Source organism: Echinococcus granulosus, assembly GCF_000524195.1.
Source record: "Echinococcus granulosus chromosome Unknown EG_S00002, whole genome shotgun sequence".
In the NCBI taxonomy this organism is placed as follows: domain Eukaryota; kingdom Metazoa; phylum Platyhelminthes; class Cestoda; order Cyclophyllidea; family Taeniidae; genus Echinococcus; species Echinococcus granulosus.
The window spans coordinates 1454212-1473884 of NW_020170382.1; the positions used below are offsets into that span (position 1 = coordinate 1454212).

At 44.5% G+C, this 19673-nt stretch overlaps 2 protein-coding genes across 2 annotated transcripts; one reads left to right on the forward strand and one right to left on the reverse strand. All coding sequences in view use genetic code 11, as the record gives it.

Moving 5' to 3' along the window:
- Nucleotides 1-611: 611 nt before the first annotated feature.
- Nucleotides 612-1892, forward strand: EGR_00524 (Charged multivesicular body protein; the record flags this gene model as incomplete). The annotated part of the gene is made up of 2 exons (XM_024489773.1): nucleotides 612-1106; nucleotides 1704-1892. 2 exons carry the CDS (start codon nucleotides 612-614, stop codon nucleotides 1890-1892), a joined length of 684 nt encoding a protein of 227 aa, XP_024355770.1.
- A 4207-nt stretch (nucleotides 1893-6099) lies between these two features.
- On the reverse strand, nucleotides 6100-19659 carry EGR_00525 (IQ motif and SEC7 domain-containing protein; the record flags this gene model as incomplete). Its single annotated transcript, XM_024489774.1, has 8 exons — nucleotides 6100-6447; nucleotides 7387-7809; nucleotides 10502-10686; nucleotides 15373-15595; nucleotides 15683-15764; nucleotides 16887-17048; nucleotides 17122-18614; nucleotides 19621-19659. 8 exons carry the CDS (start codon nucleotides 19657-19659, stop codon nucleotides 6100-6102), a joined length of 2955 nt encoding a protein of 984 aa, XP_024355771.1.
- Between the last annotated feature and the right edge of the window lie 14 nt (nucleotides 19660-19673).

The window sequence follows — 19673 nt, forward strand, 5'->3', positions numbered from 1 at the left end:
CCACTTTCGTACTTTGAATTAGCCCCCTTGTACCTCGCTGGGTGGGCTGGCCTTTTGGGCCATGCCAATAGCCCAGACACCTTCTCCGTGCTGAATATATATATTCTGCCCGAGTATTGTGTCTTCCTTCGTCTTTAGGGAGTCCCGGGACGCTACACTTGTTCTAACGGTGTCCACTGCTCAATGAGATTTTCGGTCCACCAAAGCAAATCGATTTTCTGGTACCTAGCGCATGCTTTTGGCTCCTTTCATCCCCAGGTGCATGCTGAAATGAGTTTTCGCAACATCGCTATCATCTCGAAATTGTCTTAGTAGCTTGATAATTCTTTTAAACAACTATTAAGCGTGGTGAGCGAAAAATGGGCTAATTAAATTGGACGGGAATATTCGCAATTTGACCACAACTGTTTTATCCAAAATGCAATCTAAACTTTTTGCAGATGTAAAGAGATTTTAATTCTGATGTATTTAAATAAACCGAACTAATTAGTCATCAAATTATACTGGCTTATATAAGGTTGTTTGGGTTTACAGTTTGGAGGCGGTCATTGCGGATTTCGCTTCCTCACTGGCATCGTTCTCTCTTGGGGGTTTCTGTGTTTCACATAATGATGAATGTGTTTGGTAAAAGGAAAACTCCTCAAGAACAACTGAGAGAAAACAATCGGGCTCTCCAACGAACCATGAGGGAACTGGATCGCGAAAAACAGCGTCTTGAAAATGAACAAGTTAAAATTACAAATGATATCCGTAGGATGGCTAAACAGAACCAAATGGAGACTGTAAAAATTATGGCAAAAGATTTGGTCCGGATTCGAGCGTACATCACCAAACTCGTTAAGATGAGAGCGAGCATTCAGGCTATTTCGTTGAATATGCAGACACTGAAGTCAACTGCTCAAATGTCAGACTCGATGAAACTGGTCACGCGTACGCTAGTTCAAATGAATAGACAAATGAAGCTGCCTGCATTGCAAAAGACTCTTCGCGAGTTTGAGAAGGAGTCTTCAAGAATGGAGATGAAACAGGAAATGATCTCTGACGTTATGGACGATGTTTTCGACCAAGAGGGTGATGACGAAGCTACTGAGGCTGTCGTTCAACAGGTAAAATTGTTGTTCTATTACCATTCTTTTGTTTGTACTTTGTATCTTGGTACTAGCTATTTAAGTAGTAGCAAATTGGTAAAATTTTCCACGAGTAGACACGTAAGTTTCGTAGCATTTCATCAAAATTATGCTCCTCGTTATTAAACAAGTATGTTTTGTTTTCTAGGCATAATCTTTAGTATTGTTCCCAGTTTGCCTTTGTTTTGTCGTTTGTGCGATAATTTCCTGTTACTTACGATGAGGGGCTTGGGATCCTGATTTCCTGCTCAGTGCATATTTTCTATAGGACTGTAAGAGTAATGAAGTGTTGCTTAAGTTATTGGCATAAGTATATTCTGCGTATTGTTGTGATATTAGTAAATCCACTTATAAATACCCTACAGTAGGTTATTGAGACAGTTCAAACACCAGTTCTCTTCCTCCAAACACTCAATGTCTCTTTGGATCTCTATTGTTAGATATTCCACCTTGCATAATAATGGGATGTGAGTAACTCTAGACATGGATTCTGGCTTCCTTAAGATTGGTGAGATGGGTTTTTAGGATGGTGCCTAATAGATGACCTAAGTAACGTTTAGGTTTGCATTATCTTAGGTATTGGACGAGTTGGGCATTGAGCTGTCGGATGGGCTTCACGGTCTGCCCACGATGGCAGGTACCATCGGAGGTGCGGAGGGGGCAGGCAATCGGGGCGAAGCGATGCCTGTTCCTGCTGGTGCCGACCCCACTGCTTCTGCGGAAACAGACGAACTGGAGGCACGTCTGCGTAACCTCAAGCGCTAGCCCTTGTTCCGTCACCACCATCGTTTTTCTTGTAAATTAGAATCTCTGTCGCACCCGCACACTCGCGTACCTGCACGTTTATGCTTCCCCAATCTGCTCCCCTCTGACCAACATATTTCAATGGTTATCCAGCAGATCATTTTTCTTAAGAAAACGACCTTTTTTCTCTTTTCTCACTCTTTCAAATTGGGTTTTATTAATATTTGTACATTTTAAGAGCGTGGAAAATCTGTGTGGGCCTTGTTCTACCAGTTTATCTACCACTAATAAAAACCACCTGTTCTGTTCCGTGAAAGATTCAGGCCAAGATTCGTAGTTTCTCTTGTCTTACGATCGCGGTGACTCAAAGTGTCTGCCGATTGATTTACTCAGCGGTTGAATGTGTCTGTTTGCCTGGTAAATATCCGCCTGGCGTGGCAGTACATTTTTAGTGCTCTCCCAAGTTACACCTGTTTTCCTGGTTAGTCTCCAACATTTCCGTGAGTGATTGTCATGCGTCAGGTGTAACATGACAAGGGGCAGTTTGAGTAGCTCGAGTGCGTGGGCTTTTTTGAAGGTTTCGATCTTCAGCAAAGCATGAATATCGGGGTTGTGATTTAGGCAGGTCGACAGTTCTACTGCTTTTAGGAGTTTTTTGCTGCAATATTGTCGTCTGGTAGTTCGGTTTTGCTGCTTAAATTTATTGTAAATTCATCATTTCTAGTTTGGCTATTTATATCAGAATAACAAACTCTTGACCGCGTCTTTTTCTCTATCGTCCTCATGCTAGCGACCATTTCTCCTGTATTATTATCCGACACTACAGCAAGTATGTGAGACTATCCCTGTTGAGGTGCAGTTCCCGTTTCATTAGTCGAGATTTTTCTCTACCTGGCATGATCAGTACAGCGGTAATGGAGACCGCAATAGCCGAAATTAGCAATATTTGAAGTAGAGAGACCATAACTGTCTCTAAGGGAGCGTTCGGCTTATGAATAGGTAAGGTGGTGACAAGTGCCACCTCTACCACTCATTCTTATATCATGAGAGCCCAATACCATGTTTTGCAGTGATTGATGGGCTCACAGTTGAACCGTCGATCGCGCGACATCACCCGATTAGATGTTGCTGCACCGAATTTAGCAGAACTGGAGGGATTTATTTATTCTAATGCGGTGGGAAAGAGGATAACATATTGTCGACATCAATCAATTGCAAAAATTCTGTGCCTATTTCACTGTCAAGTCGGTTCAAACTACTCGGATTCGATCTGCTACCCTTTTACGGCAAAAAAGTACAAACTCAACCCGAATTCTCTCAAACAAGCGTCATCTTGCTGGCTTGACGTCTAATCTTTAAAGTAAGAATGACGGTACCACTGTAATACGTTAATTTTTATTTAGCTCTCGGGTTTGGTACTGAGCCACTTAGGAGATGTGCCATTGTACCTCCGCCGGGCGACCTGACCTGCGAGCAATGCTGGTAGCCCCCAAGCCCCTCTGTACGTTGGAAATACATATTCTACTCGAGTTTTATGTCTTCTTTCGGCACCAGGGAAGTCTGGGGGTGCAACACTAGTATTTAGGCTTACAAACTGTTTTTAGTAAAGTGCGTTTTATGCTGAAACCGTTTCATTTGAAAGCGTTTCACGTGTTAGTACTCAATCGTCGGCTTTGCAATCAGGCAGCACATCATGCTTTTGGGTTCCCATTTCCACGAGTTTGTTTAATGCCGCACGTGGTAAATGCTAATGGTTTGACAATATCTGCATTTGAGAGCTTTTTTTGACTGTCATGCACTACAACGCATGATGTTAATTTCACGCAAATCCGCCCCCGAACCACTTCAGTTGATTGGTTATACCTTGGATACTCTTTGAGGTCTGGAATGCGGGTTACTTCATTGAAAATTACCTTTTGTATTCATCAAGACTCTCCAAGACAAATCAATCTCGCCCCGTCTCGAGGGTTGAGAAAGAAGCTACCAAAGTGGCGATTGCGGCGACCATCACATGTCAGTCATGGGTGTAAATCACCATGGCACTAGTATAGACATATACTTAAACTAAAATGAACCTTTAAATGCCTGGTAGAAATGAATCAATGTTACTGTTTTATAAATGCAACAACACGACAGACTGATCCATTTGGGCTTTTGGCGATGGATTCAAGGGAGCACTTTTCAGGCAGAAAATCGAGCCTAGGTGGATGAGTTTCTAGTGTATGCGTTGTACCTTTGTCACTTCACGTTTTAGTGAATTTATGCAACTTTTCTCCTCATTTAGCTGATTGCTTCCCCAAGAAAAGTGATGAAAATTATGCTTAATTCCCTCGGACTGTTTCCTCGTGGCTTGAAAGCATTCCTTTCATATCGTACGAATCAGTACATTCCTTTCGCCTCCAAACTTTACATGGTCGACTTACTTATGTATTTGAAAAAAAAGGTCAAAATTACACCTTGCCTATGGAATCAGACCACGTGATAGTGCGTCGCAGCCCACGCAGATGTACTCGCTAATCTTCGCGTTTGATTTGTGAACCATTTATGGTGGGGTGGAGATGCGCTTGTCATACCACCAGAATAACCACCCTTGAGATTAATAAATACCGTATCTGTGAACTGACAAAATAGTCAGATTACCCATTGTCTGTACGTGCATATGACTTCGCGTCTCCTTTGTTATTTTGTCGTCTACCAAGTTTGTGTTCTTTGTTGAGTAAAATTCCATCTATTTACATTTAACGTCAGGGGGGTCTTTGATTATCCTGGTAGCAAGGTTATCTAACAACAGCAGCACACCTTAGTAGACCTTTGGAGATGGTATAAAGTGCCATAATTGAAAGCCAAACGCTTGCTAAATAAGGGATGTTCTGGGTTCACCTCTTTTGCATTTATGTTGATCTTCTGATGAAAGTATTGTAGCTGAACCATGTAATTGGGAAATGGATGCCGACAACACCGGTAAGTTCTTTTGTAATGGCCTGACATCAAGACGGAATGTAAATTTGGGCCTAAAGCCATCTTTTAATTTTTTTACTAGTCCTCAAAAATCGCACCATCAAGAACAACTAGGAGTATAATAGCAAAATAAAATGCGAGAAATTAGAACTGCGGAGCTGACTTTTCCCAAATCAAAACTATTTTTGGAGACTTTTGTTAGGATTTTGCGGAAGAAGTCAACTTCTGAAATTAGGGTCATTTATTTTGCTTAGACCATTATTAATCGAGGCCGCGTCTGCCAAATCAGAGGGACTTTGTACGGTTCCGTCGGTAGTTCCGGTTATCAGTTTTTTAAATGTCACTGGCATGATGTTTATGGAGCTGATGATATGAAAGCCTTTCCTCTTTTCAAAAATACGACTGAATAGATCCGTTGAAGCACGTCTGAAATCCCTCAGTTGGGGCCGATCAGTGCTATTTGATACCGCCCGAATCTGGGGTATACCAAGCAACGCTAGCCTTCCTAGTGCTGCGCAAGGTAATGGAAGGGGCATTCTTTGGAATGTCAAACTACGGAGACTTCTTAGCCTTTAAGGTTTGCGTTTACGATCTTGGTCCGTGTGGAGACCTCCAGAGTGATGCAAGGTGCCACGAAGTCATCAAATTTTGGGCAAAGTAGGGTACTTCAAGGAACATGAAGGCGATAGACTAGTACTTGGAGTTATGTACTAACGTCTTCTTTCGACTGAACTGAACCTTCCTGGACGCTAAGTGACCTCCAGAGGTCAATACCATAAACTCTACCATAAACAAATATGCACACATACTATCACCCCCGATCCAGCTCTACTAGCCTGGTAAAGAAGGAAGGCACACGTGAACCGACATGGCGCGCCTCAGAAGGCCATCGGAAATCGTGCGATACCTAGGTGTACCGTACCCGTGCTCACAAGCTGCTAGTTGGCGTCTTCTATCCCCTCATTATGTTCCACAGTTGCTCGTGGCAAACGCTCACCTGCTATTGTCACTCTACATGCAAGTATGTAGGGGAGTCAATTCGATAACATAAGTGAGCTTGAACTTTCCTCTCAATAGCAAAAAGAGGAGTAGAAGAGTGATCGAGAGGATGCAAATGATTTAGTTTCCTACACAACATTAGCCGGGTATATAGGTAGTCAATAGTGTCAAAGAGAAGGATGGAAAGAGTCGAGTCCCTTCGAAGTATCACAGAGTCGGCGAGCGACAATTGACAGAGATAGTCCCATGCGCGGGTATGTACATCCATACACTAGTGAGACTGCTCGTGCGAGCGATAGACATAGGCCCTTGGCCGCTGCAAGGCAGGCGCGTGGTGATTCTGCTGGTGCTGGTGGCTGCGGTATCCGGGTGCACAGACACCGGCACTGCGAGCGGAGGCGAGTAAACCCAGAGAGGTGGTGTCGGGGCTCAAATGGGACGGGTAGCAGCCGCCTCTCGTGTGGCGGGAGTGAGGCATCGGCGCCACCGCCACTGTCCCCTGCGGAAGACCATAGGTGATCGCGGCGACGGCGTCCAAAGGTTTTGCGATAGGGGCTTGCTTGCAGAGCACGTCATCTAGCCGAATTCGGTCCATTTCTAGCGTTTCGGTTATGCATTCCTGTGAAGTGATAGTTATAACAATTAATTTACTTCATGTTTGTGATTTCACTACCTCTCCTGCTTTGAATATTTGCTGCGCCAATGTAGTAGAATAATACTATCTTTTACCTTTTTGCTGTGCATTAAACGACACGGGTTTCGCAATCTCCTGCGACCCGGTTAACTCGCCGAGAGCACGGTTATGGGCATGTTATCCATGCTTTTGGTCTGCCATCCCCTTCCTATGCTAACAACGTGACTGGTTCCAGATTCATTTGTCGCGTTCTTGCGTTCTGGAGAAATTCCATCAACTCAGACAAATGCAACTGGCGAAACAATCCATGACAGTGCAAACAATTTCAACGAACATAGCTGGGACTTGTATTCATCTTCTGTTCACTTGATAATTTATCTCAAAAATTTGTGGAAAGCACAAGATAGGCAAATAATTACGTGCGGTGTCCACAGGAAAATGGCTGCATGAAGCTTCTTCGAATAGTTCATTCGTCGAATTAATCAGCATTACAACCCATCGCCCTTTTTCAACGGGACGCAACCCTGTCGATTCTACTTCCATACAACATTTCGCCTCTAGGCAAAACGGACCAAGCCCCATCTACTGCTTCTGCCTCAGTCTTGAAAACTGTCTATTTCGAAAACATCCCTTAAGCAAAGGGAAAGTAATGGATAAGAATGCAATTCCACCTGAACAGTACAAAGAAGCCACTAGTTACTTGGATCAAAATGCAACTTAATAACGCACAAATATTCTATCCTAAGACACAAAAGCAAACTATTGACTTTTTAGAGAAATCTTCCGCAACTAGGATTTATATTATCCGTACTAATATGGGAAGCGCGGCCTCTCATACTGATTTACTTGCAAGAGGGACTATCCATCCCAGCTAAAAACACTTGTTTTCCACATGCGAGAAAGAGAGATAAGGCATCAGCCAACCTGAATGTCCTCCAGAAGCCGCAGTTTATCTGATTGTGTTTTAGCATTGAAACTGATCACCGGATTACCACGAGACGGTTCACTAGTACTCTTCAGACTACTAGCACGCTTCGCTGATGTCGATGACGACGACGACGCCGAGCTTTTCTTCTTCTCGTCACCTTCACTGTTTAGAGCAGCACTAGATTGATCCACATGGTAAAGCGAGAAGCCATTCTCGTAGTGCGTTGTCTCAAAGGTGGTAACTCGGATTCCCAGCAGAGTGATACACGCGCGCACCTGATAGGTGGCAGTGGAAGAGGTGGATGAGGAGGACTCCTTTCGACGCTTGCGAATAGCCTTTGTCACTAGAAGGAGGTCGTTAAAAAGGAACACGTCCCGTTGGTGTGGCCCACTCCGATCGCGTTTTGTCTTGTCTGGGACCTGGTGAAGAGAAAATTCTACTTACAAAGTCCTAGTAGAAGCGTCAACACCGAAGTGCAAGTGAGCCACTTTGTGGGGCCATAAAAAAACTGAATTTGGCCAAAAAAACAAAGAACGACCATAGTCGGGAACCACTCACACCCCCAAGAATCGGCATTCCTTTGTTACGGTTTTGTGCATTGATTTATCCCCCCAATAATTCAAACATTGTTGAAGAAGTCCAAATGAAAGCCAACTGCAATGAGTAGATAGCATATTTAACTCTGTGATTACGTAGGCACTGAAGTCTCCGCGGATTGGACGTTTGGTCAGTTGCATGGCCCCCGGGCCATACCGGTAGCTTCTCGGTCCTTTAGTATATCAGTATTACATTCTCCATCACACTCGACAATCGTCCTCGTCTTCAGAAAAGACTCGGGGAGATAAATTGGTGGCAGCCGAGAGCGAACCCTACCCTAAAGGACAAATATCCTCATTCCTTTTACTGAATGCTAAACCTGAACGTGACAGAAGAGGGGCATCTGCCCCTGATGGGAGAATCTGTGACGACCCTAACAGAAGGTTTGAAGAATGACGTCCACCTTCGGCAACTGCCTCAGTCCCACATTCTATGAGAATGCTATTAGTAAATGGGGAGATACTAGCCCTAAACCATTTGGGAAAGTTCATTGCTGAGCTGTCTGTGATACCTATGTAAAGAAGTCAACTAGATGAACAAGCAATACCTCCTCCACCTCTCTGCTAGCTGGATAGAACCCGGAGGGGCAGATGCGGCTGGCATCACTGAGGGGCGAACAAAGTGGCAAGAAGGAACAGACGCAAAGCCTTGTTCCCACGAAAGCATCCGAAATCCCGTCCCTTACTAAATGACTCCTCTCTTAGACCAGTGTTGTTACGACTAGCGATGGATTTGCGTGATGACCAGCACATTTCCCCTTTCCCAACACATTTCCAAACAGGAAAAAACTCAGGAGTCGGTGGAATTGCCAAATTGCATCAGTGACGTTGGGATTAAATATTTTCTCAGTTGCACACAAATTCGATGACTGGTGCAACTGGTTCGTGGAGGTTTTTTTTTGAAAAACACCGACTACATTGGGACGACCGATGCGGAAGGCTGATTGAGGAGAGCGCCGGAGACGACGCTCAAAAGAAAGACGGGCTATGCGATGTATTACTAGTTTGTTTAATTCTGCATTCGACTGCGCGGGTACTTAGGTCCCTCCAGATTGTACTTTCACTCAGCGACATGGCCTCTTGCTCATGTCAGTAGCCTCTCAGTCCTTCTGTACGTCAGTAATACATACTGCTCAGATTTCTTACGACTTCAGGAAAGACTCTAGGTGCTACATACCCTCCATTTTATCAAAATTGTCACTTTTTTGATCTTGAAGAGAAATATGCTTTTATGTGTAAAAATGCTTTTAATAAAGTAGGAGAAAAAATAAATAGAACTGTATAAAATTCTCTTTTTAAATGCTTCCGCACTTCGATTCCAGGTATCTAGCAGTTTGACTTCAAACCAAAAGATGCGACGTTACTTGTAAGACGAATTCTATGCTATATCCCCTAATATTTTTTAAACAGGGATTTCAGCTAAATTGAATTGGACGATGCTGGATTAAATTTATCATTGCATTCATCTACTTCGAAAGTCCAGATCGCACCCAGTGCAAATTGTGTGCCACTTTCCTACAGACCAGTCTATCATAACCAAGTCCCAAAAAAGGTGGGTTTCGAACGCACAACAGCACTGAGGCAAATGTCAATTGAATTGTCCTCTCCAGTCATGGAGCACTTCAATCTGTCCATACACCGGAAGATTGCCTCGAAATCACGTAAGGCAACTAATCAAATAATGAAATGAATTGCCTCCAGTCAGTTTTCTACATCTTTTCTCAACTGTAACAGTATTTCCGTCTTAGTACAACTATCATTTTAGACAGAAATCCTAAATTTAATGAAGTATTAATGACCTTAAATACATCAAAATCACAGACCGAAAAATCGTGCCCTGAATATGTTTAGGCGTTGCTCACTTGTCGACTTTCTGCGGCCTAATTTGTGCTCAAACACAAACCAGGGATACCCTATACAATAACAGAAAAAATAGTCAATGAACCTTTATCTAGAGGTAAAAAGCGATGTCGAGCTGGGTGGTGACCCGGCTTCCAAGAGCCTTGCATGCGGTCAATCGAGGAGGTAGAAACAAAACCTGAGGCCGTTTGATCAACTCCAGATTGCATTACTGAGATGCATTTGAAATAACGGATACAAAGGGGCATAAATACACACCGCCTCTACGAAATATAGCAAGATGGAATTTTTCTATTGCTGAATTGAGATTTCAACAAGAAAGCAAACACGTTGAAATTACTTGTGAAATCAGCCACTCTGGCGGATATTAGGGGAATGGACTTACTGCATACACGCATTAAAAGGTGGGAAGTCGGAGAGGAAATATGCGTACGAATTATTCGAGTGAAGTAGTTAATTTGCAGCAGGAATTTGTCCGAATTAATGCGATGGTTTTACCACCGCTGTTCGCAAATTCGAAGTCCGTCAAATTAATGGGTGCCGTAAATCTAGAACTAACTCGCTCTAAATCGTGGAAAATGTTCACAGGATGATTTATTCGACTGACGACTAGATATGCTTTTAAGTGTTAGAGAGGGAGGAGGAAGAGGGGTACCTCATAGAGACGGCAGTAGCAGACCAGACGGCGCTGGGGCAGGACAAGATTAGTAGGTCGCAGGGGTCCAGTGAGGAGGCGGTGAACACGACGCACCTGATCCGTGTGGTCCGGTGCCACCAGCATCTCGCCCGCCTGCATTCGATCGAATATGGCCAGCAACAGGTTCCTATCCAGGTCCTCGCCTGCCAGTTAAACAACAAAAACGACTCCATTAGCTGCCATCCACCCATCCAAAATCGAGACTTCTAAATCTATGAAAGAACTGCGTTATTATTTACACACTCCAGCGTTCTATCTGGAAAGCATCAGAACAGAAAGATTTTTCAGCACTGCTGAACTGTCCTAGGATGGCGTACTTCGAAAAGTCGTAGCTGCACTCAACTTTCGCTGACGTTGCAAAATTCCAGACATTCGTAAGTGAGTGCGTTCACCACTCACAAAAGATCCATCTCCTGTGCAATTTCGCAACGACCGATTATTCACAGGAATGACTGCTATGGACCGGAAACCACCGAAACCGAGATCTTCACTAGCATACAAACGTACGGCCGTCTTCGAAAAGTTTGCCACATTCAAGCGTCTTACTGTGACCTTAAAACATCACCGCATCGCACAGTACTTTAAGTGTTCCGCAAGTTCTACACTTCTATCCACAAGAAAGTTCAAATATCACCACTTGTTGTTCTGCGTGTAAACACTGTGACTGCAGTCTGGATACCATCTTAATCAGGCGTCTGAACAGGGCTATAACTTGTGCGTCAGCTCTAAGTAGCAGAACGAAATCGTCATTTGCATCCCCTCCACAGTACGATTTACTTTTAGTCAGTGAAAAAAAAAACACTCTGGCTTGAATAGGCCTCATACGATACACGAACTTGGACCAAAGTTTGGTCTAACTAAAGTTTATGCATGCACATAACAATACAATGTGGTATAGTGCAACACTCCTTTGGCATGAGAATAAGGAGTTTCGAGGCCATAGCCTCTATGTTATTCGCTTATTTGGTGAGAAATCCATTAATCCCGTTTATCCAATTATTTTTCAAACAGACTACTGTTGTTGAACTTGTAGTGTAAAACTGTGTAGATCATTTGATAGGTTACAGTTACAGCTTTCACCTTGTTATCCATCTCGGTTTCAGCTTAGCTCAGTTACAATGATCAAACCACATTTCAGAATAAAGCTTGTTAGTCCAGCGGAGGTACACCCTGCGCCGTGGATTAAGCCTCTTGACTCTTGATCGTCCGTACTGGATTGGTCAAACGATGGAATATAGACAACTAACTGTGAATCAAAGGTCGTTTAAATTATTGAAGTCAATATTCAACTATTTTCAAAAAGCCAGCGAAATGCAATTTGAGGAAGCTATTGGACGCCCGGCAGCAGAAAACAGACTCATCCTTGCTAGATATAACTATTGCCTTTACCCACGCCACTCTCCCTCAAGTTGTAAAGCAACCTAAAACTACGCCCGCACTTTGGGAATAATTTATGCAAATATGGGAAGAATTCTCTCCCCTTCCCTATATGCGTCTCTGTAGCCATAAAAGAAAATAATTTAGTACCAATATCAACTCTTTCACAAAAATCGCTAATTTTGTACGCCTCGTATAGTGAAGAGTGAGAGAAGAATCGGGGATAATAGTAAACACGCATTCAAGCGAGTTTTCAATTGCAATCACTGTTGAGATAGCAATGCTTTCCCACATCAGACATCATATATTTCCCATAAGTTTCAAAGAATTTTATGAAAAAAAGGATAATTTTCTCCAAAAGGTAGCATTTGCGACTTGGATAATGTACTTATCAAAATTCTTCTCCTGTGATGGCAAAATAGTATCGACAAAAATAAATAAAATTATAACAAAAAGACCCCCTCATTGGCGACATTTCACTAAATATGAGCTAATAAAATTCGTCCAGGCATCTTTGATAGTGGAATTAGGCTCTTCTAAGGCAGCAGAAAGCATTTAAGGCCCCACCTCTGGTATTTCCGGCAGCTTTAAACGCAGTAGAAGGCGCACAACGAGACAGCTGTTTTGACCCCACCGCTCATAAATTGCTTAATGTCTGGAGGCATTAATCACCGCAAATCGGTATTTGTGACATTTTTCAAGTCACCAAAAGTTGAATGGCTATGGGCACTCCGTCTGTGTGGGAATGTGGCGCATTTTCAGCTGCAAGTGGAGAATTGTCCAAGTCCCAAGTATTAAAAGCAGGGTAATTCAAAGGCCACTGCAACAAATATCGGTCAGTTGTCAGCTTCGCCGGCTCGCCTGTCTGGGTGGCGGTGGTTGGTAGGCCAGTGTGGTAGGTGCATGACTAATTTACATGCCCCGTCTCCCGCACTGGTAACCATGGCGTCTGGGTCACAAGCGTCGTTAAATCTCAACTGGATTTCAATTACACCGCCCCAGTCGTCATCCTGCCAGTGCCTAAGTTGGTATTTACTGGAGAAAATGGGTGGGGAAGGAGGGAAGATCGTAATGAAAGTTTTGAGGAGAAATGAATTTAGAATTGGCCATTGGAATGTGGGTTCGTGGCTCACACGTCGAAAACGCATGAGCCAGAAATATAATGACAACAAAAGCAAGTACGAGTTAACAGCTCATTCCTGCACGGGCACCATCACGATCGGATTAATGACATCTCTCATAAAAGAGAAGAATTGGAGAAACGATATTTATTTTAATGCTGCACGTTACTATGCTGGTATTTGTCAGCCTCCCACAATCTACTTTTCACAGGCATCTTCCAATTCTTTGACATGATCACGAAACTGCTTCAATACGGGTAAGCCATACAACACCTTCAGGGGTGCATTGGGAGCAATGCCGATTCCCTTAAATGAATATCACGTCAGAACGTTATGAAATGCAGACATCTGCCGACGATTACCGAATCTGCGGTGATTCATAAAGGAAGCTACAAGTGAAAGTCGCTAAAACAGTGAATCAAATCACAATCGAAGACAATCAGGTAGGTGGCAAGACTACTGTTAGCGGATCGTGGAGAGCCATCCGGCTGGTTAAAAAGAAGAGCGTTGGTCCCATGAGGGATAGACATCCTTACTGTGATTACAATTTATCGAGCCGTGAGACACACAGCGACATCTTTTACATTTTCAAGTGATAAAAGGACAAAAAGACCTAACTTCCGTGCTGGGGTCGGCATGGACAACCAGGAAGGGTTTCCAAGTTCGAGTGTCGATCGTAAGTCCTTGTAACTTTGAGGGAGTGCACTGAGCTCACTAATAAAGATGCTATTAAGCTGTAAATTTGATTCCTCAATGGTAAACTCCGCAAGTCATTGGACCATTAGGCATGAGATGTTCACTCTTCCACAAGCAACGGACATTCCTACCATTTTCAAGTGCGAACGTCGTAGTGGAACTGAATCGAAGCGAACAAGCTAGAAAACGTTATGACATGGTCCACAACAGGTGCATTTGCTGATGCATGCACAGTTGATAGGAGAATTTCACTTGCATCATCTACGCGGGAGGCTTGAAATGAGGATCAGATCATTGGCAGCTGAGGTGAACGAGTTCAAGGAAACAGTGGCCGCAGATATTCGACAACATTCGTTCGACTACTAAATGCCGTATCTACCAGAGAAAAATATTGGTCTAAAAAAGCCCCAATTTGAAATCGGAAAATTTGACCAATTTTGCTAAAAAAAGAACATTCCACCGCTACTTGAAGAATGATATGACTTTCCCATTCCTTTTCCCAGAGATAATTAATCCGACTCCGGTTCAACTATTGGAGAGGGCTAAATGACCGAGTTTCCCACATGGGCGAAAAAAAATGGGAATTTGTTTGTCACTACTGTGTGAGATTTGTTTCACCGAGAGCGACGGCCAAATGTCACTTCTGTTGCGTCAAGAGCAAGCAGATATTGGTGCATTCTTCCTTGGGCTCAGGGTGTAGAACAGAGTTGGCAGGTCAAAAATAATTCCACTGGCGAAAATCAACAGATTTTAATAAAAGGGGTCTTTCTCATACAAAAAGAAAGCCAAGTCTGCCACTAGAATCAGTCAAAAATAATAGAAATTTTAAGCCTTTTTAAAAGACCACAAAATTTCAATTTTTCTGTACCATTTAAAACACGCTAAGGACAGAAGAGGCTTGCCTTGCTGTGTGATTTAAAAAATACACCCTGTCAACTGACTCCTATTATAAAACATTCACTTAACACTAGTAAAATGTTTTTATTCAATAATAATCCAATCACGAACCCCCGTAATTTCACGCACTTTCGAAGTAATTGGGATTTTGACGCATAAAGCCTAGCCATAGGAATGTGAAGAGAAACGAATCTCCTCCGGGGTTCGTTTGGCATGATTCGCAGAAAAGGTAGGCAACTTGTTGCAATACAGCGCTAGGCCTAAGAGATTATGATATATTTCTTACATTTCACTTTAATGCGATCGAGTTAATCTCCTACAGTGCCTGGATTTTCACTGCAATCACCTAATTGAACAAAGTGATCAAGGATGGAAGCTTTCAATTGAGCAATCGAGATCGACCAAAGAGGCTTAAGATTCGGTTCATTCGAACACGCATGCCATAGGTAATATCGCCATCCAAAGTGCGGGAGTTCAACTTGGAAACTTGTCGTACTCACGTTATCTACCACTTCTTCCAGATATGCAATTACCTCTTTTAAGGTGTGAAAAACACCCCATTCAACATAACCAAAACGGCCTAAAGGCTTCAAAGCAGCTTGCCGGAGTCAACTACATCCCCAGAAGAGGAGGGTGTTCATCGAATTTGTGCTTAACTTTAGTCCAAGTTAACTCATTTTTGAAGAAAATTGAGGACTGAGCATGGGCTCTAGAGAGGGGAGGAGGATGATAGCGTACCATCGTCAATGCCACGGAGGTTATTGACAAAGTCCTCCCGGGTCATTTTTGAGCCGGGTCGCACATTGGGGCTGTACATGTCAGTGTGAAGCATGATGATGGCGTAGGCGAGGATCATCACTGACTCGGGGTTGCGGAATTGCGCCTTCACACGCGCCGAGTTCTGCTCGACGTAGGCCAACTGAAAGGCCGTCATGAGATGCACTATCTTCTGCGACTCTCCCTGCAATAGACATCAGTAGGTGAGTAAGCGAACTGGTGAATGGATAGATAGACAGACAAATGGACGACAAAAAGGACGAACACTTACGGGAGTGCGGAACAGTGACATCATGAGCCTCAACGCCTCGTCAATCTCCTTCTCCCGAAAGTCCACTTGTCTGATAAATTGACTAAATTTAGGAGACAGAGATCGTATTAAGCTGTGTTTACTACCATCACCACCACCGCTGATAAACTCGCAGGTCCCATATGCATGAATACGAGGTCACACTCGGCGAGCGCTGAATGTAGACTCTTGTAGCGCCAGTAACGTAAACACACTACATGGTCTACCAGCGTAGCAGACACTCGAAATCGTCTCGAATGGACTCGAATCTTATGGCGTGATTACACATGCATAGTCTAACAGTGCGCCGGCTTCCTTTTATCTTATCCTCTATCTACAATTCCAGTCTGGTGGTTACCGGTTCCATTCAAAAGATACTCGACAAGAATTGAACAAAATGTATTCCCAAGAATGTCGTCGATTCAGGTACTTGGACCATGTACACCAAAGTTGTCCAGTGTTAATGAGTGTGATTACGACAGCCCATACACAAAGTGACAAAGCGTGATTTATGCCTACAGCTAAAAGAACCCAGTCATTCCGCTGACTCAACACAGTGGTGGTGACTATTTCCTTCAGTAGACGACTCCAAGTGTGCGTGCGAGAGGTCACGCCTACAGGTAGGAGGCCAATTTCTGAATAGAAGAAATTAGAGTAAACATGACCTTAAAATTTTATTGTAGACCTACTTGATGCAACAACCATTCCTGCCATATGCAAATGAGGACGCAACATTACCTCCAAAAGGCATGCCAGGTGTTTAGTTTCGTAATTTCGTGAGAAAAATTAAAACTAAAACTGTTAAACTATCAAGAAATCCACATTCACTATCGGGGTCACCAACGGAAGCTAACTACCATAGCCCAGATGCTACGGCCTAATAATGTCACCATTTGCTTTCATTTTTCTTCTCCCGATATACGTCGCATGGGTGGCGTAGTAGCTCAGATGAGAAAATCGAGGTGGCATACATGTGACGCTGGGAGCGAACGTACAGGAAATTCTCAACTTAACAGAAGTTTGAAACTACACTACCTTGTACACAAATAGGTTCGCATGACTTCTTTAACACGTTTGTTTACCTCCATGCCAAATGACACACAGCATTCACACAGCACCCTTGGCCTTTGATAAAAAATGCACCCGTGCGTGATCCAGGCAACCACAGAGTTAAATACACACTTACCGAGCCGTAGCGACACATAGATCGTGTTTCATTTCACCCAGGTACTCCCCAATCGCAGTACGAGCCAGTCCCCTGCGGATGTGCAAAAACCGTGCTATCTGTCGCGGAGAGGCCTCAAGGAACCGGAACCTAATTAACATGTCCATTCCCTTTACCGGAGACCTAGAAGAGGAGTAAAAAGTCAAACCCTCAATCTTCCTCTACAAATATAAAATAAAGGTTGAAGAATGCCCACTTGTTAAAATAGTTCAAGCACACTCGGTAGAGCCGTTTTCGGCACCTGTCTGCAACTGCTGCGCTAGTGACAGGAGTTCTCGGACTCACTGGCACCAAGTTGGTTGCAGAGGCAACACCGGCAGAGGCGGAGGTGGAGTGGTGATGGAGCTGCACAAGGACCGGTGAGTTCCCCAAGCCTCCACAGTTGCCCTCTCTCCGAATCGGAGCCACGACTATTGGTTGGCGGGAGGGGGGTGAGACAACCAGAGTTGTTGCCGGTTGATCCGCGTAGGCCAGAGCATACATCTTCCCATCGGGAGTACACCACACTGGCGCCTGCACGGAGTTCGAACCCGTGCTGCAGCGACGAACTAGCACTGCGGTTGCTGTCGCTGGTTGAGTCAAATACCGTTGCTGTTGTTGTTGCTGGGGCTGCTGGTGTTGAGGTGCCAGATTAATGTACTGCTGATCCGATCTCACGGGGACAGCTACGTAAAGTTGTTGTGCTTGCTGGTGGGCACGTTGTTCTTCCCCCCTATCCATGACATAGTACACAAGAGGCTGTTGAGTCTGATGCTCCAACGACTGTCTTGTGACTTGTGTATTCAGTGTAACATTTTCGGTCGGCAGAGAGCCAGAGGAGCACGATCCTGGGGAGGAGACAAAACCAGAGGTAGAACCGGTTCCCGTTCCAGGACTGGAAGACTGCGGTGGATGTTGGCTCTTTGGCGCAACTAGATTGGAACACGAGTGCGATGAAACCTCACCGGACTCAGGAGACTGAGTTGCCCCCGATGGAGCGGACGATCGACTACCCTTTGCCTCTATTGTGAGGTCAGGAATAGAGCCCCCTCCCGGACTCCCTGCAGCCTCACTCGCCCAGTCCAGATAGGCTCGATCAATTACAAGATCTTCCATACTGGCCAAGTGTTGTGCTTCACGCTGGTCCTCAGGATAGTAGCTGTTTAATCCATTAGTTAGTCGGTTAGTCAGCCGTCGATCGGACCTCAGCTGAGCGTACTGAGCACGCATGCGATATTCACGATACTTGCGCTGTATTATGCGGGCAGCACGTTGAGCCCTCAGTCTCCCTCCATAGCAGCGTTCCATGAGGTCCACCTCCTTCGCGCGCAGATCATCTGAGAGTTCATAGGTGGTTGCGTTTATAATTCCCGGCCGAATCGTGGACGTCCGGTGGGGATCACAGTAGTTCCTGGGGTGCAGAGTGAGGGCGCGAAACTGGTCGTTGAGAGTAACGGACTTGGAGGTGGACTGGTGTTGCTGTAAGACATCGATTCGGGGAGCGACAGCGCTACCGGAGCGAGAGTTATTGGATCCCTGAAATCGTTGAGGTGCCTGTTGCCATCTAGAGAGGTGAGGAGGGTCGTAAGGAAGGTTGGACATTGGAGGGGGGATGGCAATCAATGAGGGCTCCTTGTTCATGTGCTCGGTGCTCAGGGAGAGAGCCCGAGTCGAACCCAAAGTGGAACGGTTAGTGTGCATTGAGGAGACCTGAGGAGTAGACAAATAGTGGGAAATAAGGAGTTATTCGCCTTCCGTTTGGTTTCCAGTACTATCTACTCTTCCCCACTCCGGGAAAGTAAAGTGAACGCGGATGATTGGTCCGTAGGAAAAGCAAAGCATCACCTGATTGGTGGGTAGAGATGTTTCCGAGACAGAGAAGGGATGCGTTATGATCAATTAAGCTTGGCTGCCACAATAATCCCTAAACCAACCCGAATCATACTCCTCCATTGCCTCTAAAGAAAACCTGTCTACATGGGCCACTCACCCATATAAACGCACATGAACATGGGTAATATCAAATGTTCAAAAAATATACATATTAGTGGATTGAGAGGAGTGGGGTTTATCATGACCACCACAGGCACCCGCATAGAACCTTACCTACTTGGCCACCAGTCTGCCTCAGATGAAAATTGCCTACCACAGCCCAAAAATATTATTATTTCCGTTATTTTTTTGATCCTTCAACGCCTAATCCATAATTAAAAATACAAAAACAGGTAGATCAAGACCATCGTACACATACCCTGTTGCTTTAAAGTTAAAAAGGAAAAAACGATTTGTTAAGGCTGACGAAATTGTATCTGTCGACTAAACATACCGAAGTGAGGCGACGATGGAGATAGATACAATCCACTATACAGATATGATGTTAATTATGCTGAGGTGATCGAAAGACCGCTAGAGGACAAAGAGATACCCCGACTATGGGCGCGTGCGGAAGCGCTTGAGGAAGCGAAGTCTCAAAGACAAGCAGCAAATTTATAAATGCGCAAACGCACCTTCACGCACGCGCACACGACTGTCCTGCCCAGCCAACTTGCGCAGCACCCATTGGCTGGGAGATATTTAAAGCACGGTGCAAGCTTCGTCAACTACGCGAGGCTCTGATTGGTCGGTGCACGTTCTAGGTCGATGCTCGATTTCGCCAATCATAAGGGAAGGAGGTGTGACAACCAATAGTTGTCAGGTCGCTGCAACTGTGAGTCACTTTTAGCTGGCCAGTCTGACGGTGTCGCAGAACGCACATTGTGCCGTGGGTGG